We start from the raw sequence: 15,074 nt of genomic DNA, 5'->3' as shown, positions 1-15,074 counted from the left end.
GCAATTATCGCGCGATCAGACATATTGAATTCCAATAGGTGTCCTAATTGACAATCGCGCGACCAATTAGGACACCTATTCGAGTTCAATATGTTTGATGCGAACTTGCGATAATCGCGTTGTCGCGTTAGGACGACCCCTGAGGAAGAAAAAATGGACAAAATGGACCAATGTTCATCATCAGGATGAGATCATCCGGAGCACCGGACAGTCGTGATATAACTACCTATCTGGGATATTTCCTTCGTCCTTTACTTGTATATATATTGTGTCTCGAGTTGTGTAACTGAACAATGGCAATAATTGCGGTCAAGATTTCAGTGTATATGTTATGGACCAAGTGATAAATGGGTCATTTTATGTAAAGGTTATGTTTTTCCAGCGTCTCTTGACTCGCTATCTTGATAGGCACCAACGTCCTAACCCAAACAATGCTTATAAGATGTCACAGCGTTACGATACCGATTTTTTCAACGCTATTTTTCAACCAAAAACGTCACTTGACACTGACAGATCGGTATAGTATTGCTGTGACATCTCATGTGCATTGTTCGAATTGGACCGCAAGCCTTTTCCGCACAACGGCCTCACAACCGGGATTGATGTCATAAACTTTGGGTCTTGTCAAACTTTATAAATGTTTGTTTTCTCCTGAATGATATTTAATAATTTCCAAATATTTTTTAGTTACTTTTGAGTGCAAGCGCAGAACATGGTACATGTATACTTAAATCGCTTAGTGTCTGACTTGCTATTTAATAAATATAAGGCGCGGTAATAATTAATTATCTAGGCCAGTTTTCGGTCATGATTCATTGGTTTGAATTGATTCAGTAATCTCATTTTGATTTGCTCTAATAATTAGGTAATCGTGACCACAAACGTATGTGCGTTTCTTGAAGGCTTAATTACTATCTATCCATGGTCATTGTCAGTATACCGTGCAATCAATTTGAATCAGAATCAATTTTATGCTTTCTGATCTATTTGGAGAGCCATGGAATAGTGTAATAATTATATAGAATGTCCAGCGGCAGAATACCAATAAAAAAAAATTAAATAAAAATAATAACTTATAAAAATAAAAAGAATGCTGATAATATTTGAATATCACATTTTCTATAAATGTCTACCGTCGCTGTATATGCACTTGTACGACCCATGCTGCATGCTCCGTAATTAATGAAAAACTTACACTTTGCCATACTAAGCAAAAGCTAATCAGTAATCACTAATCAATAAAACAAATCAAACTAAAACGGCCCCCGCGTCTCCCGCGCATTTCGTGTTCGAAAATGATTTGAATTTGAACTACTTAGATGCGTAATGAGACGTGATTTCGGATTCCCCAACTTACGCGTACCATCCACACATCACTTGCATTGCATACTCTATGCATTGTTTAAGTCTGAAGAGTGGAAGCTGGTTATTTGTAAATGAGAATGCATGAATTTGTTGATCTTGAATTACCTACATTTATTAAACAATGTATGTGACACAGAAAGATTGTGCACCTGTTAGATTACAATCTAACGTTAAAAAGGTTATATGTTGGTTTGTAATTTACCTACCGTTAGTGTATAAGTAATTTAATTAGTGGGATTTTAAACTGATGAATGTTTACAATTTTACGGTGACATATACATGTACAAAATTAGGTAGGTAATAAATACAATACAATGTAAGGTATGTCTATTTTTTCTTTTCCTTCATTTTTAGTGTGGTCTGTTTTGTTTTTTTCGGAATACAACTTATTAGTATCAAAACAGCGAATAAAATTAATACACCGAGATCTAAGTACATCTTCTGGTACCAGGGCAGCAGCAGCGCGGGGGAGCGCAGATGCGGCGCGCCGCACGTGCGCACCACGTGCTCCACCCAGTGCACCAGCTCCGCGCCCGGGGGTACTAGACGGTCGTGGTATATCTGGGATATTTCCTTTGCCTTTTGCTTGTACCTAAGAAAAATAAGAAACCTTATATAAAGCTAAACACATACCGAGGTGACTACAGAGTGCTATTTTGGACAAAAAAAAAACTATAGGAGTAGCAGAAATTCTTGCCGTATCTGTACAAATGTTTTACTTAAATTTTTACATCGAAAACTATTTTTCACTGTAATCGTTTATAAAAAATCTGGCTCGAAGGACCATACTTTCAACTACAAGCTTAGTGTTTGTTTCCTGTAGGGCTAATATGGCCGGCTCTTTATTATTTATCACCATGGCTGTGACGTTCTAACAAGTATGTAAACAAGCGCGAAAGTGAGGTGTATATAGTGACTAGTGATAAAAATGGAACCATGCTGCCATTGCTGGAGTTAAGATATCGACGTTAAAACGTTTTATAAAATTTATTTTAGGTCAAACTTGTTCAAATATTCATCAATAGTTATTAGCCAGTGTGCAAATATATAGCTTACGATGAATTCGATAGCATCTCCTGGATCGCGACATAAATATCTTCGGCCATATTCTCGGCCAGGCGGATCTTGATACCGAAACCTTTCCGCACGACAGCCTCCATGTTCACGTACTGGTCTCCTAACACCGGGATGCCGATCACGGGCACTCCGTAGTGTATGGCCTCAGTAGTGGATAGTTGACCGCCATGAGTTATAAAGAATTTTAGGTTGGGATGAGCTGAAACGTACATACTTATTAATCTTATTATGCATTGTAACAGTGTAGGTACAGTATCAACACTAAACACTACTCATACGTCAAAATATTTTTTATTGTTCTGGGCTACGTTGTTATTACGTTATTAGCATCATGAGTGCTAATACGACTAGTCATCTCTTTCTACAGTTATTAAACATGATGTTGCAGCGCGTGTAGATGCACTATGGTCGTAAATAATTTTAACGGTATTGCAAACTGTTTTGTGAAGTTTTTCTATTACTTAAAGATTATGTCACGGAAAATTTGCCAATGTCGGAAATAGTAATATTCAGCGCCACCTAGTTTATTTGTGAAATAGTGATAATCAGCGACATCTAGTTTATTTCTGTAATACTACCGTATTCCCAACAACATTGAACTGTATGTTGGAACACTTGGAACTCAAGCTACGAGTGTTCTAGTTTTAGTCAGAATGTGTAGGTGGCAGCATGTGAGCACCAATGAAGACAAGTATTTACTTGAACAAAATTGGTAGTCTTCAATACGAAGTTGCGTTGAATATTGTCGTAAATTGCAAAGTATATTTTGGTAGTGCTTATATAGAGCAACTACTGTAACACAAATAACTGGGTGCACCCAGGTGGGCCATGGGAGTATTTCCACGTTATTAGACTTTAGTGAATTATCAAACCAAAAGAATACCTAGATAACACCTACAAAAAATGTTTTATTACTTTCTGTAAAAAAAAAAACCTAAATGTACAAAATGACACTAAACAAGGTGTTCGTGCATAAGACTGAACCAGATAATAACAAACGACCTTTACCTTAAAAACACAAGGTCCATTTACTTACAAAAAATGCTCTGTTGCGGTGCCCACTTGACGAGATGAATATTTGACGGAACATTATCGAGTTCGCCCTCGAATTTCCATATGACTGTTTGTTTGAGCTTGGCAAACATTTGTAATAGGGACTCCCTCATCGCTGTTGACATGTCGACGCTCTTCAAATTTGAGCCCATGCTGAAGTATATGACCCCGTGTTTGACATTGTCCATCAACTTTTGGAGATCCTGAAAAATATGTTTTATTCGTGAAATGTACCATTTGTGTCGTCCATTAATATTCGTTTACGCTTTATATTCGTTTTTGCACGACCTGCTGCATATTTCGTTGTATTGAAATTGTTAACTGCCAGTTATATTATTGTTCTTCAAATCCACAACACCTGGGTGAGTGATAAAACTCGGAAAAAATACCTGGATCCACTTTACATTTTCGTAATGTTGTAAGTAGGTAAATTGTTTTCGAGGAATAAGTTATTATAAATTTCTCATTTAATAAATTTATTTCTTCAATGTCATGTTCAAGGTCTGTTATAGATCTAATAAGTTCGGATGCCAAAAATAGCTATTATTATATTCATTTATAAATAGTATAGCATTTATGCAATGATCTTCAGAGCTTCATTGTATTTCAAGGCTAATCCAGCTATTTATCAGTATATCATTATATTACAATATTAGTAATTCAATAATTAACCTCGATTTTGCTCATAAAATGTTAATATCTCATTTCAAACAAATTACATTGTGTTTGAATCAAGATATTTGTATGTGCCTATTGGGTACAAAATCTTGACGAATAGATGGACTTCATAAGCCCTGAAATGATCACCACGTTCGTTGTGATATTTTTGCTTTGTTGGTGAGGTGCTATTTTATTTATTGTATTACTGAAAACGTCTATAGAAATCCTTCATGGTGTAACAATCCTGAGATGTGCGTTGTTTCATAAATAGTGCAAAAGCACGTGTAAATCTAAATTTGGCACAGCTCCTCCTCAAATTGCAATAGGTAAAAGAAGTGCTATACGTGGTCCCACAGGATTGCAGGAGCAACATCTCACTAACTTTACTGTGTCAGCTCCCCATGCCGAGCTGAATTTTAAAAATAATTTGCCGCATTCCGTACTTCTATCTCTTTGTTCGAACCTTGGGGGATTGCAGGGACAAATTAATGTTTACTGGCATACAAAATTTTCCTTTCCCTTGAGTAACGATCAATAGACACCTCTGGGAACAGCGGGCTCTTATCTTTGCTAAATTAAATAGCTTAAGTGCGATGATCTGCACGACTCCTCTGGGAACTGTACTGAGAACATACAGGAAATACCTGAATGCGATCGCATATATATCGCAACCTTCTAACGTTATGGCAAGACAAAATGTTTGATACTGGGTATCATTACTAGCATTTAATTATTGGAATTATCTAATGATGTTTTTTTGTATATATAGTGAGCCCTACAAAGGTAATTTAAAGTAGGTAAAATATTTATTTTAGTAATTAATTAAGTTAGGCTTCAGTGATTCCTTATATCGACATATTTAGTACCAAGTAATTGATTTTATTGTGCAATTATTTTTTAGTAGAAGAGTTTAATTTTGGGCTGAATAATATTTACCTAAAATAATATTTCCCTTACATATCAATCGCATGCACATTACCAAGTCTAGAATACAATTTAGGATAATATGATAAATATTATTTAACGATTGTAATTAGTAGGTATTTATTTACTATGTTTATTTACTTACTTTATGTAGCACATAATTTTGCAAGTACCCTTGCAATGAGTAATAATACTAATTAACCTTCTCAAAAGGTCAGCAAACTTTTAAAGAAAATGGTTCTGCAGTGCAGGATACATCTAAATTATAACATCCTTTAGAGTCTGTCAATTGTTGGCTTTTTTATATAATTTGTAGGGCCCTACAGGGTACATTTTACTAAACACTTATAGGTATGATGGACCTGTAGACAAATTATTTACTACTATCTTTCGAGCATTGTCCACCGAAAAAGAATCATTTCACTACAGTAGTATCGAAGAAGACGCACGCACAAGCGTTTAAAAAGCATAATTATCATATATTATGCTTTTAGAGACACGCCAATTTCAAGTTTAATCACAAATGTACATCTTCTTTTAAATCAAATCAAATGTTCATCTTATACTGAACGAAAAATCTTAGTATTTCAATTCAGCCAAGCGATACTTACTAGTGTTCGTTAACAGACTACGTATCCGAATTCCAAATGCAATGTTTTCCAGGAAGCATTCGGGGGTAATGCAATTTCTTTCAGAAATATGATGATTCGTCGCACGGAATTCTGCAGAGATATATTTCACGTTATTAAATCAGATTTTACTCTCACATTGATTACAAGTTTCAGATATTTCGGATTAAATTAAAATTGATGTAAACTGATTGGGAACTTCTAGGATCTGTGCTTTATAAACTCATATCTTGTTTGATTAATTTCACCGATTATTGTGTTAGTTACACACATCGTGCTTTTAAATTCCGCTCTTTGCATCAATTCGAAAAGCCAAAATAATTTAAATAATTACATAAGATTTTTCTTAATAAAGTTCTTACTTCTGGTAAAGGTGGCACTTTGCTATCTATGTGGTATCCTCCCACATATTTTGCGCTTTCCGGCAAATTAAACGGAGTCCCAATTGACGGATGTGAATTCAGTAGGAGGAATGATCCATTGTATACAGCTTCGTCGTATGAAGGCATATTTACTCCTCGTAAAGCAGCTATTTTTGAATAGAAGGAATCATATAATGTTTTTTCTTTGGGAGTAATAATGAAGCTGAAAACAAGGAAAAATTGTCTAAGATTAACATAAAAACGGTAAATGTAGGTGCGTATAATTATATATATTATACCTATTCTAAACAACAGGAAAATATATATCATAGTTCATAGCTCATATGTAGCTCATAGCTATGATGTAGAATAGAATGTACGGGAATCCGGAATCTTACGCTTCAGTAAAATAGATTTAATTTCCCTCATATTTATGTTATGTATGTCGGCGGCCGATTGTAAAATTAGGCAGATTATAAAGTTCCCATAAAATGTTTTGACGATTGTCATATTAAACCAATAGGTAGGATAGGTTCGTTAAGTTGCTTCAGATGCCCAAAGGGCAAACCATCCAGAAATAGGACCCCTGCTATAAGGGGCGCCGTCGACTCAGAACCGAGACAATGATTTTCACGTTTCACGATATGCCGAATTTCATGATCTGCCTAATTTTTCGATTGGCCGCCGATGTGTACAATAATGCCATACCTGGTTATAAAAATTCTTTTGACCATGGTCCAAAGTTCTTCTACTCGCTGCCAGAAGGTTAGAGGCGGTGTGTTCGCCGAGAATACGTCAGCGTTGTACGACGGATTGGTGACACCATCCACTAGCTTCAACACCTGCCAGTGGGCTTCCGTGGAACCCACCCATATCAACGGGCATTGGAATAGAGGTGCAATACTGAAATGCAAGAAAAAAATCAGGTCGAGTACGTATTTGTTTAACTCCCCCAGGTTCCGTACAAACTTTCGATTATCTCTTGCAACTATAAACATGATCGAGTTTTGACCTGAAGTATATAAAGTACTTATAAGTATATAAGGTGTATACAGCGTCATCTATTGGCAAATTGACTAACTAATTTTTACGACCTTATGTGTGTAATGTGTGGGTTTTTCAGTTCAGGTTTTAGGTCAGAAATAAGGGTTCCTTTTTACCTTCTTGGTACGGAACGGAACCCTAAAAATAAGTCTTCTAATTTTGCTTACTAAAAAGAAGTTGAACTCACCCGGCAATTACATCAGAAAAGAACCACTCGATAATAACTGCATCGAACTTCTCTTGCGGATCACTGAGAAACTCCACAATATTTGGTTCTTCAAAAAATAGTTTGTGAAAGTTGAACACTATGTTGAAGAAAAACGATGATGCACCGGGGTTTCCCGAGTTAGCTATGTTTTGCAAATTGAACGCTGCGACTGGAAAAAGTCAAAGTTTTACGTTTGAGTGATCGATGAGCACTGGGACTCCTCTTAGAGCCTTTTTTCATTGTCTGATGTTTTTATGTGTTTATTTATTCATATAAATAAATATTAGACATTATTACACAAATTGACTAAGTCCCACAGTAAGCTCAATAAGGCTTATGTTGTGGGTACTTAGACAAAGATGCTAAGAATATATTCATATAAATAAACATTAGACATTATTACACAAATTGACTAAGTCCCACAGTAAGCTCAATAAGGCTTATGTTGTGGGTACTTAGACGAAGATGCTAAGAATATATTCTTAAATACATACAAAACACCCATGATTAAGGAACAAATATCCGTACTCATCACACAAATAAATGTCCTTACCAGGATTTTTAACCCGGGGCCATCGGCTTCATTGGCAGGGTCACTAATATCCACTAGACCAGATAGGTTTTTAAAAAGATATAAGAAATCTTTATTGCTAAAAAAACTTAATGCAAAAATGGCGGACTTGACACCATAGGGCACTCTCTACATCACCAAATTACCATACGAAATCCAATATCGGAGATTTATTTTCGATAATTTTAGCAATTTCAAAAGATTATGCTAAAAATGTGATGTAACATACCACTAGTGCCTGGTAATTCACAAAGGCAATTAGTTAATATAATGCCTCACAAGCGGTGATACTGTGATATTAATATTTATGGAATAGGTAGGTACGGTGCGTAATATTGAATAAGTACCTATACCTATTTCATCAGGTTGAGAACTGAAGAGAACGTTGTACAGAGCATGTAAATACTTTTGACACAAACAGGAAAATAACATAAGTACGTTATACGACATATATTGCGGTACAAGAAAAAAATTCCAGTTTCCAATAATTTATGACTAAACAAACTAAAGTGTGTATGTATTATTAAAATAACTAGAGATAATACATTATACTCTTAAATCCCAATACATGTATTGTAATTATTGCTGTTATTGATGAAATTTTTAGTCACCAACATGGATTAAGATCGGCAGATACGAGAGTTGAGCCAATTATTAGTATTAGAAAATGGAAGTAAATTGCTTTACTGGAAAATAGACTTTTTATTCATCAATCATGCAAATAAATAAATAAATAAATATCTCTTATGCAATATCATGTACATTGTACCAAAATAAGTTTGCTCTAGACGTTACCCAGGCTTTCCTACTATGCAATTCATACCACCCGCAATTTATTGTTTAATATTGCAGAACGGCTTATTGGATTAGTAGGTAACGGATAATTATTGTCTGATGTTTGACCAATATATGCTTCTCCAAATGTCATACTTGTTCAAAATGAAGAAAAGAGGGTTTTTAACTAATGTTAAAAATTATACTTCAGTCTGGATACTCTTAGGTAGCGAACTATTTTGCTCAAATAGTAATACTCTTTTTTTTGCAAGTTATTGTTTAACAAATAATTACTTGTTTAATTTTACCAAGTATCAAATGTATCGGTTGGCATAATTTACTCTTCGCACGCTAATATTTTAAGCTTACGATCCAATTTTGAAAATATCATAATGACTGCATGGATGCACATAAGAGGTTGACAATCTATTTGGGACATATTATTGATATATAATCTATTTGGTTAAAGAGATGGGAAGCAGTATAACCTAATCGTGAAAAAAAAAACTATAATGCAGCGGTTTCTAAAGTTGGGTGAAGCTGCTATGAATTGTTACGCGAACACGAAAAGCGTCGAGCTCTTTGTAATTCAATATTTAATAAAGTGTCATTTCATTTTGGAAACTTGGTTATCCATCAGTGGCCTACCTTATTCAGCTACTTTATTATTCTAAATTATTCAGTAGATATCTTACATCCCGCCGGATCTTCTTTAGCAATTGCCATGAAGATGTTAGGAACGATGATCTCTTTTAGTTTTAGCTCCGGTTTGTCACGTGGAAAACCAGTAACGTGAACGACCTGAAACACGAAACAAACTGTAAGCACGTAATTACATACTTACTCAATAAAATCCCTCAAGGTATGGAACTCTTCATTTTGTGTTGCCGATACGTATTGGAGACTTACTTTTGGAGAGGAAAATGTTAAATTTGTGTCAATTTACATACAACTATGGCAAAAGTATCTGCCACCTTGGAATACTTTTGAACGCGAATTGTTGAGGTTTGATATTTTACAGTCTAATGATTCTACATATACATAAAGGCATATCTCTTTTTGTTTAGCTGTTAGAGAATGATACATATTATAATCCGAACTACGGGGCATAGACCACTCATATATGTTTTTCTAGTGTCTAACGCAGCGTAAATTATGGAAATAGTTTACGTTATTGTTATTTAATAACTTTAACTGAATACCAGTTTATTTTAATTTGACTATGTGAAAGTGTAAAAACATCAGCAAAGTATGAGACAGTTTTATCTAGGCAAGTCGGTGTAGGTAACACAGGTTTGGGATGCGCTCCGAACTATCTAATTAAAACTTCCCGCGGCCGAGTGGGACTCATTCCCTCGTTGCGGTCGTGTAAAATGAGAACTTACCTCGGCTTCCATTTGGTAAGACTCTGTCTGATTACAATCTATTCCAATTATCATTTTTTCGAGTTTGCACTCAGGTGAGTGATTGAGTGGTTAAGCAAGTGGTTGATTCCAATCCGCATCCAATCTGATGTGACAAATTTTCATTCGAAAATTTTATTGAGATTTTGATATCATGCAAAATTGCACGGCCGGCAAGCACAAGTAATGTAACCGCGCAAGTAATGCTGCGTGAGGAAGTCTGCACTTTACTTTTCCAATGAATGAATTCGACAAAAAAGGGTAAAGAGCAGTGGCAGCGCGTAATTTATAGTCGTTAAACAAGCAAACAAATTTGTCTAGCTTTATTTTTAAATGAAATGAAAATTTTACTTGTGGCAACTAATAGCCTACCTTAAAACTAGCATACACATTATAAACAATATATCTTAAAATTAAAAACCACAAAATACACTGTGGTTGCGATGAGTTACACAACCTCGCAGTGTCAGGGAGCAGGACGCGCCGCGGAACCGCTGGAACTTGACATCCTTTGGCCAAAACTCTTCCTTGTTGAAGGATTTAAAGGTCGCTAGACGTTCAGTCGGAACGCTCATGACAAAATAATTAAACCGCGCATTGCGTCGAGATTCCAACTTCACGACCTTCGGAACGAATCCTTAAAATCTTTAACTTAAAACCTGTAAGATGAGTTGCTCAGCTGTTTTAAATTTGGCAAGCCTGTTGGAGTCGGGTTATACGGACGTATCACCAGTGCAGCAGTGGTAGATAGTAACTGAGGTAATCGTCGTAATGCTTATCACTCTAGTTGTAATACGTCTTTCGCTAATCAATTTGATTGAAAGTGCCAAGTTGCCAATTAACTGAGCACTGATGATGATCTTTCCGGCCGATTTCGACCATGGCGACCACTTCGACTCCTAGTTAGCTCGGCGCTCATGCGCCCGAAGATGGCTGACATAGCCGATCTTTGAGGTGAACCCCCGCGCACATTGAGGGCACGTGAGGACACCAGCTAGGTAGTGGTAGTGAATGGACGCAGGCTGGCGCGTTTTCAGCTCGTCGCGTTTAGCGTCGAGGTCAGCTTTACGTTGCTCCTCGAAATCGCGCACATTGCCCTGCACCAGCCTGCGCCACTCAGGACGATGTGCTGCCAAACCTTCCCACCGAGAGGCGTCAATGTTGCATCTTTTCATGTGTCTTTTCTGAACATCTTTGTATCGGAGGAGTTGTAACTGAGCACTACTAGGGAGTAGTCGACACTGCTCAGTTAATTCCCCTCAGTAAATCCCCTGATTTACCTTAAACTTTTGGCTCGTTATCAAAAAAACTACTGGTGGAAATGCAAAACTTAGTTAAAACAAATTCGTGGTTTATACGTCAAATACCAGGGATTTTCTCGTTGCGACTTGAAGCCGACTACCGGAGAGCTCCCAACCTATTCCTTTAAACTCCTCAAAGGTAACTTTTAAAATAGCCGTTGTTTTCAGCAGAATATTTGTTTTGGAATTATTCATCGTTTGAGAAAGTTTCGAGAGCGCGATTCAAACCATATTGAGGTCAAGCAAAGTTTTATTGAAATGTTTACACTTTCAAACAGGGGAAAATAAAACCGAATTGCGGTCGTACTATCCCATTATATTAAGTACTATAGATTCTAGGAAAGATTTTCTTTACTGATTGACCCTTTAAAATACAGTCATCGGTCCCTATTATTAACACATATGCACTTATGTATATTAACTTCTCTCTTAGTTTTTAGCATTAGAAATACTTCGCAGAAGTAAGCTTGAAGTTCCAAATCGGGTATTTTTTGCGGTAAAATTTGCGTATTGACCATGCTACATAAAAACGAAGTATAACAATGTAATAAAATCTTGCAAGTCGTTTTTAACCTAGGTACGGCAATTTTAATAGCTGTTGATTAAAAACTTCCAAATATATATTATAATATAATACAGATGGCAGTACAAAAATTTGATGTATGAATTGATCTGATAATGGAGCTACAAGATGGGTAGTGGAACTCTAGGGTGGCTGCTATTAGATTAGACACTTTGAGATTGGGCTCAGCTATAACTTTTGCGACTTTAGTATAGTTTAGCCTTATTTAATAGAGAGGGTAGTGGTGTCGGATCGCTTATGGCACAGAGGGATGGCGATGGGATGGCCGCGGTGTCGGTTTTTCGTCCGCACATCAAAGGTAGTGGGTCAGCGATGGTGCGTACGCATCTACATCTGGCCCATTCCATATTGCGTGCTCTCAACCATTGCATGGCCATCTCGCTGGTCCAGCGCTGGGCCATCGTGTAGAGGAGTCATAATAGTGGCTAACCACTAACTCAGAGTTAACCGTTAACCCACTGTTAAATTGTACTGGTAACTCCGGGTTTAACCGGTTAACCCAGAGTTAGTGGATAACCCTGGATTAAATATAATTTTACATAATATTTTACCTTTTATCTCTTATGGAAATTTGAAGGTTTAAACTCTCTTTCTTAGTCCAGCGTGGAGTCTAGCCTAATTTCACTTGTGCATGAGAGTACGCTTGTATCCAACAGTGGGGTTTTAAACTACTAAATAGTTATGTACGAATTCGGTGGCCAACTATCAGAAACATATTAAAAATTAGAGTAAGACCAAAATAACTTAAATAACTCTGCAGCGATTTTGATAGGACAGACTGTGCAAGTGTTCTTTTAAACGTTAAGACTTCCATGAAATTATGACTTATAAATAAAACTTGCACAGTCTGTGCTATCCAAGTCGCTATCTTCGCTTAAATCGCAAAGAGTTATCTTGGCCTTACTTGTAAACTTAAATATTACTTATTGTCATACGAATAAAAAGTTAATAAATTAATAGTTTAAAAAACACTAGAAAAACACGCTTTTATAAATGCACGTATAAACCAAAAATATGCATTTCGCGGCTAAGCTGTTCTTTTTGCTCAGGATATATTTGAGATGACTGAAAAACTTCCAAGTCAATATATAATAGGTTTGTTATAACCTTGAAACCTGATCGTGTTCAAAGTCCATTCCGTGACCTTTCTCACAAGTGCAAACACGACTATGATACGATATTCCATCATGCTATGCCAGTGCCTATCTTCCGGCTTCATCATCAGACCTTGAAACCTAATCGTGGTCTAAGTTCATTACAAGACTTGTCTAACTAATCCAAACACAGCTATGATACGATGTTCCATCATGAAGTTCCAGTTCACATCTTCCGGCTCCATCATCAGATCAGTTCGACAGTGCCATATTATTGTATTGTCATCAGAACTACATACAGCTACCAATTTTCATGATGCTACGGTCCTTGGAAGATGGTTAAATTCTTACCTTAGATTCCATTACATACTAGGTAGTTAGTTACATACAGGTCGACCTAATAAAAGCATGTTAAAAATCGAAAAAGGCGCACCTCATGCCCAGCCTGCAGCAAATGATTGACTACGCCATGGCCTAGTATACTATGACTCTTCGAGGCCATGGGAAACACTACCAGAATCCGAAGCGCTTCGCTTGACGCCAGAAGCAGAACTGCTAAGGCGATAATTCTTTGTAACATCTGAAATAAGAAAGGAAATTGAAAAGCGTATAAATTTAAATGATTAGTATGATTTCTCCTAATCCACTTCGTCACAAAAATTCGTCAGTGCCTAATTTGAGCATAAAAACCGAGCGACAAAATAGAACATTAGGTTAGATTTGGTTACTTAGTTAGTTTTGCTGGGCATTCTCCGTAAATTGACAACAATTGTGCCTATTTTGCGTGAAACGAGGTAGCGCTACTCTCACCCCAGCTCCTCCACAAATCCTAGCAAAGTCTTCCGGTTGCTCACTGCTTCCTTCAGTGTGCATGGATTCCCTAGGTATTTGAAGCTGTTTGGCTAAGTACATAAATATTGTAATTAATCAAATACTTATTTTATAAGCTTGTAATATTCCTCCGACGTTCCAAAGAAGAACAAGTGCGGGTAATTCGGAAAAGTGCACACGGCTATAGGTGGCTATAGGTATAAAGGATGATGTTGTTGTCAACTTTAGTCAGAGTAAAACAATTTTGTTTTTCTACTCGTCGTCTGTGATGGTTGAATTAAGATTTCGTATATTAAACTATAATTGCGTGCTTTTCATGTATGGGCTCCCAACTCAACTATAAGATTCGCTTCGATACGCTGTAGTCAACTATAAAAAAAATACTAATCACGTGCCGACGCTCGCATAAAAAAGACTAAAGGGGTGCGAGGCGGGAGTCGCGCGTTTATGTCTTTTGTACTTACTACATTTTTATCTACTGAGATACTTACCAATTTTCATTGATCATTTATAGTAAGAAAAATATTATTATAGATGACTCGTAGAAAATGTATTGTATACAATAGTGATATAATCAAGCTTTTCCATCCCGTACCTAACTTAGGCAACTCAGCAAGCTTCGTTGCCTAAACACGGTACTGAAAAGCTCTCTATTATAACACGATTGTTTATAACCACGGTTAAGCCCCGTTTTATTAAATTGTTATTTGTTATTTTAATAAGAAAATTTTATCTCTATATTCAAAACTATCGCTCAAATTCAATCGTTAATGCGAGGCGGGAAGCGAACCCGCGTCTTCAGCTTACGCGGCGGATTAGTGTATAATTTATGGCAGTGTGACTGTGACTACTTAAAAAACACAAATGATTTTTATTTACAAAAAAGTTTGATTTGTTCCCTAGTCGTTATTATTATTTTTTTATTAATAATCAAATTAGAATATGAATAAAAACTAACCTTTATAAAAATGTAATCTCACAGGAAACTGACAGGCATCGCAAATGAAGTGCCCATGCGCACTGATCGACCGTAAATATTGGACGAGATCACGTCAGGCTCGGGCTGGTGCACATATCAAGCGGCAGCGATTTAACTATACTATGACGGAATTTTAAGCGGGCGTCTCGTGGCTTATATAATACTTGTGCGGACATCGGGCAAGTCTGAGCAAGATGAACGCGCAAATGACAGCTA

The 15,074-nt window shown here is 36.5% G+C and overlaps 1 protein-coding gene across 1 annotated transcript; it reads right to left on the bottom strand.

Moving 5' to 3' along the window:
- Window positions 1-1,451: 1,451 nt before the first annotated feature.
- LOC133532644 (UDP-glucosyltransferase 2-like) lies at window positions 1,452-14,972 on the bottom strand. Its single transcript, XM_061871404.1, has 9 exons — window positions 14,838-14,972; window positions 13,482-13,628; window positions 9,363-9,468; window positions 7,302-7,491; window positions 6,779-6,973; window positions 6,071-6,293; window positions 3,479-3,698; window positions 2,422-2,641; window positions 1,452-1,957 (listed from the first exon to the last, which is right to left on the bottom strand). The coding sequence occupies exons 2-9, from the start codon at window positions 13,626-13,628 to the stop codon at window positions 1,693-1,695; spliced, it is 1,566 nt and encodes a 521-aa protein (XP_061727388.1). The 5' UTR covers window positions 14,838-14,972; the 3' UTR covers window positions 1,452-1,692.
- Between the last annotated feature and the right edge of the window lie 102 nt (window positions 14,973-15,074).

Source organism: Cydia pomonella, chromosome 2, assembly GCF_033807575.1.
Source record: "Cydia pomonella isolate Wapato2018A chromosome 2, ilCydPomo1, whole genome shotgun sequence".
Taxonomy (NCBI): Eukaryota; Metazoa; Arthropoda; class Insecta; order Lepidoptera; family Tortricidae; genus Cydia; species Cydia pomonella.
This window is presented reverse-complemented; position numbering and strand designations above follow the sequence as displayed.

Coding starts and splice junctions, on each gene's coding strand:
- LOC133532644 (XM_061871404.1), bottom strand. CDS start 13,628: ATGTTACAAAGAATTATCGCCTTAGCAGTTCTGCTTCTGGCGTCAAGC. Junction 6,294..6,778: donor AAAAGAATTTTTATAACCAG/GTATGGCATTAT, acceptor CCTTGTTTTCAG/CTTCATTATTACTCCCAAAG. Junction 3,699..6,070: donor AAGTGCCACCTTTACCAGAA/GTAAGAACTTTA, acceptor CATATTTTTCAG/GATCTCCAAAAGTTGATGGA.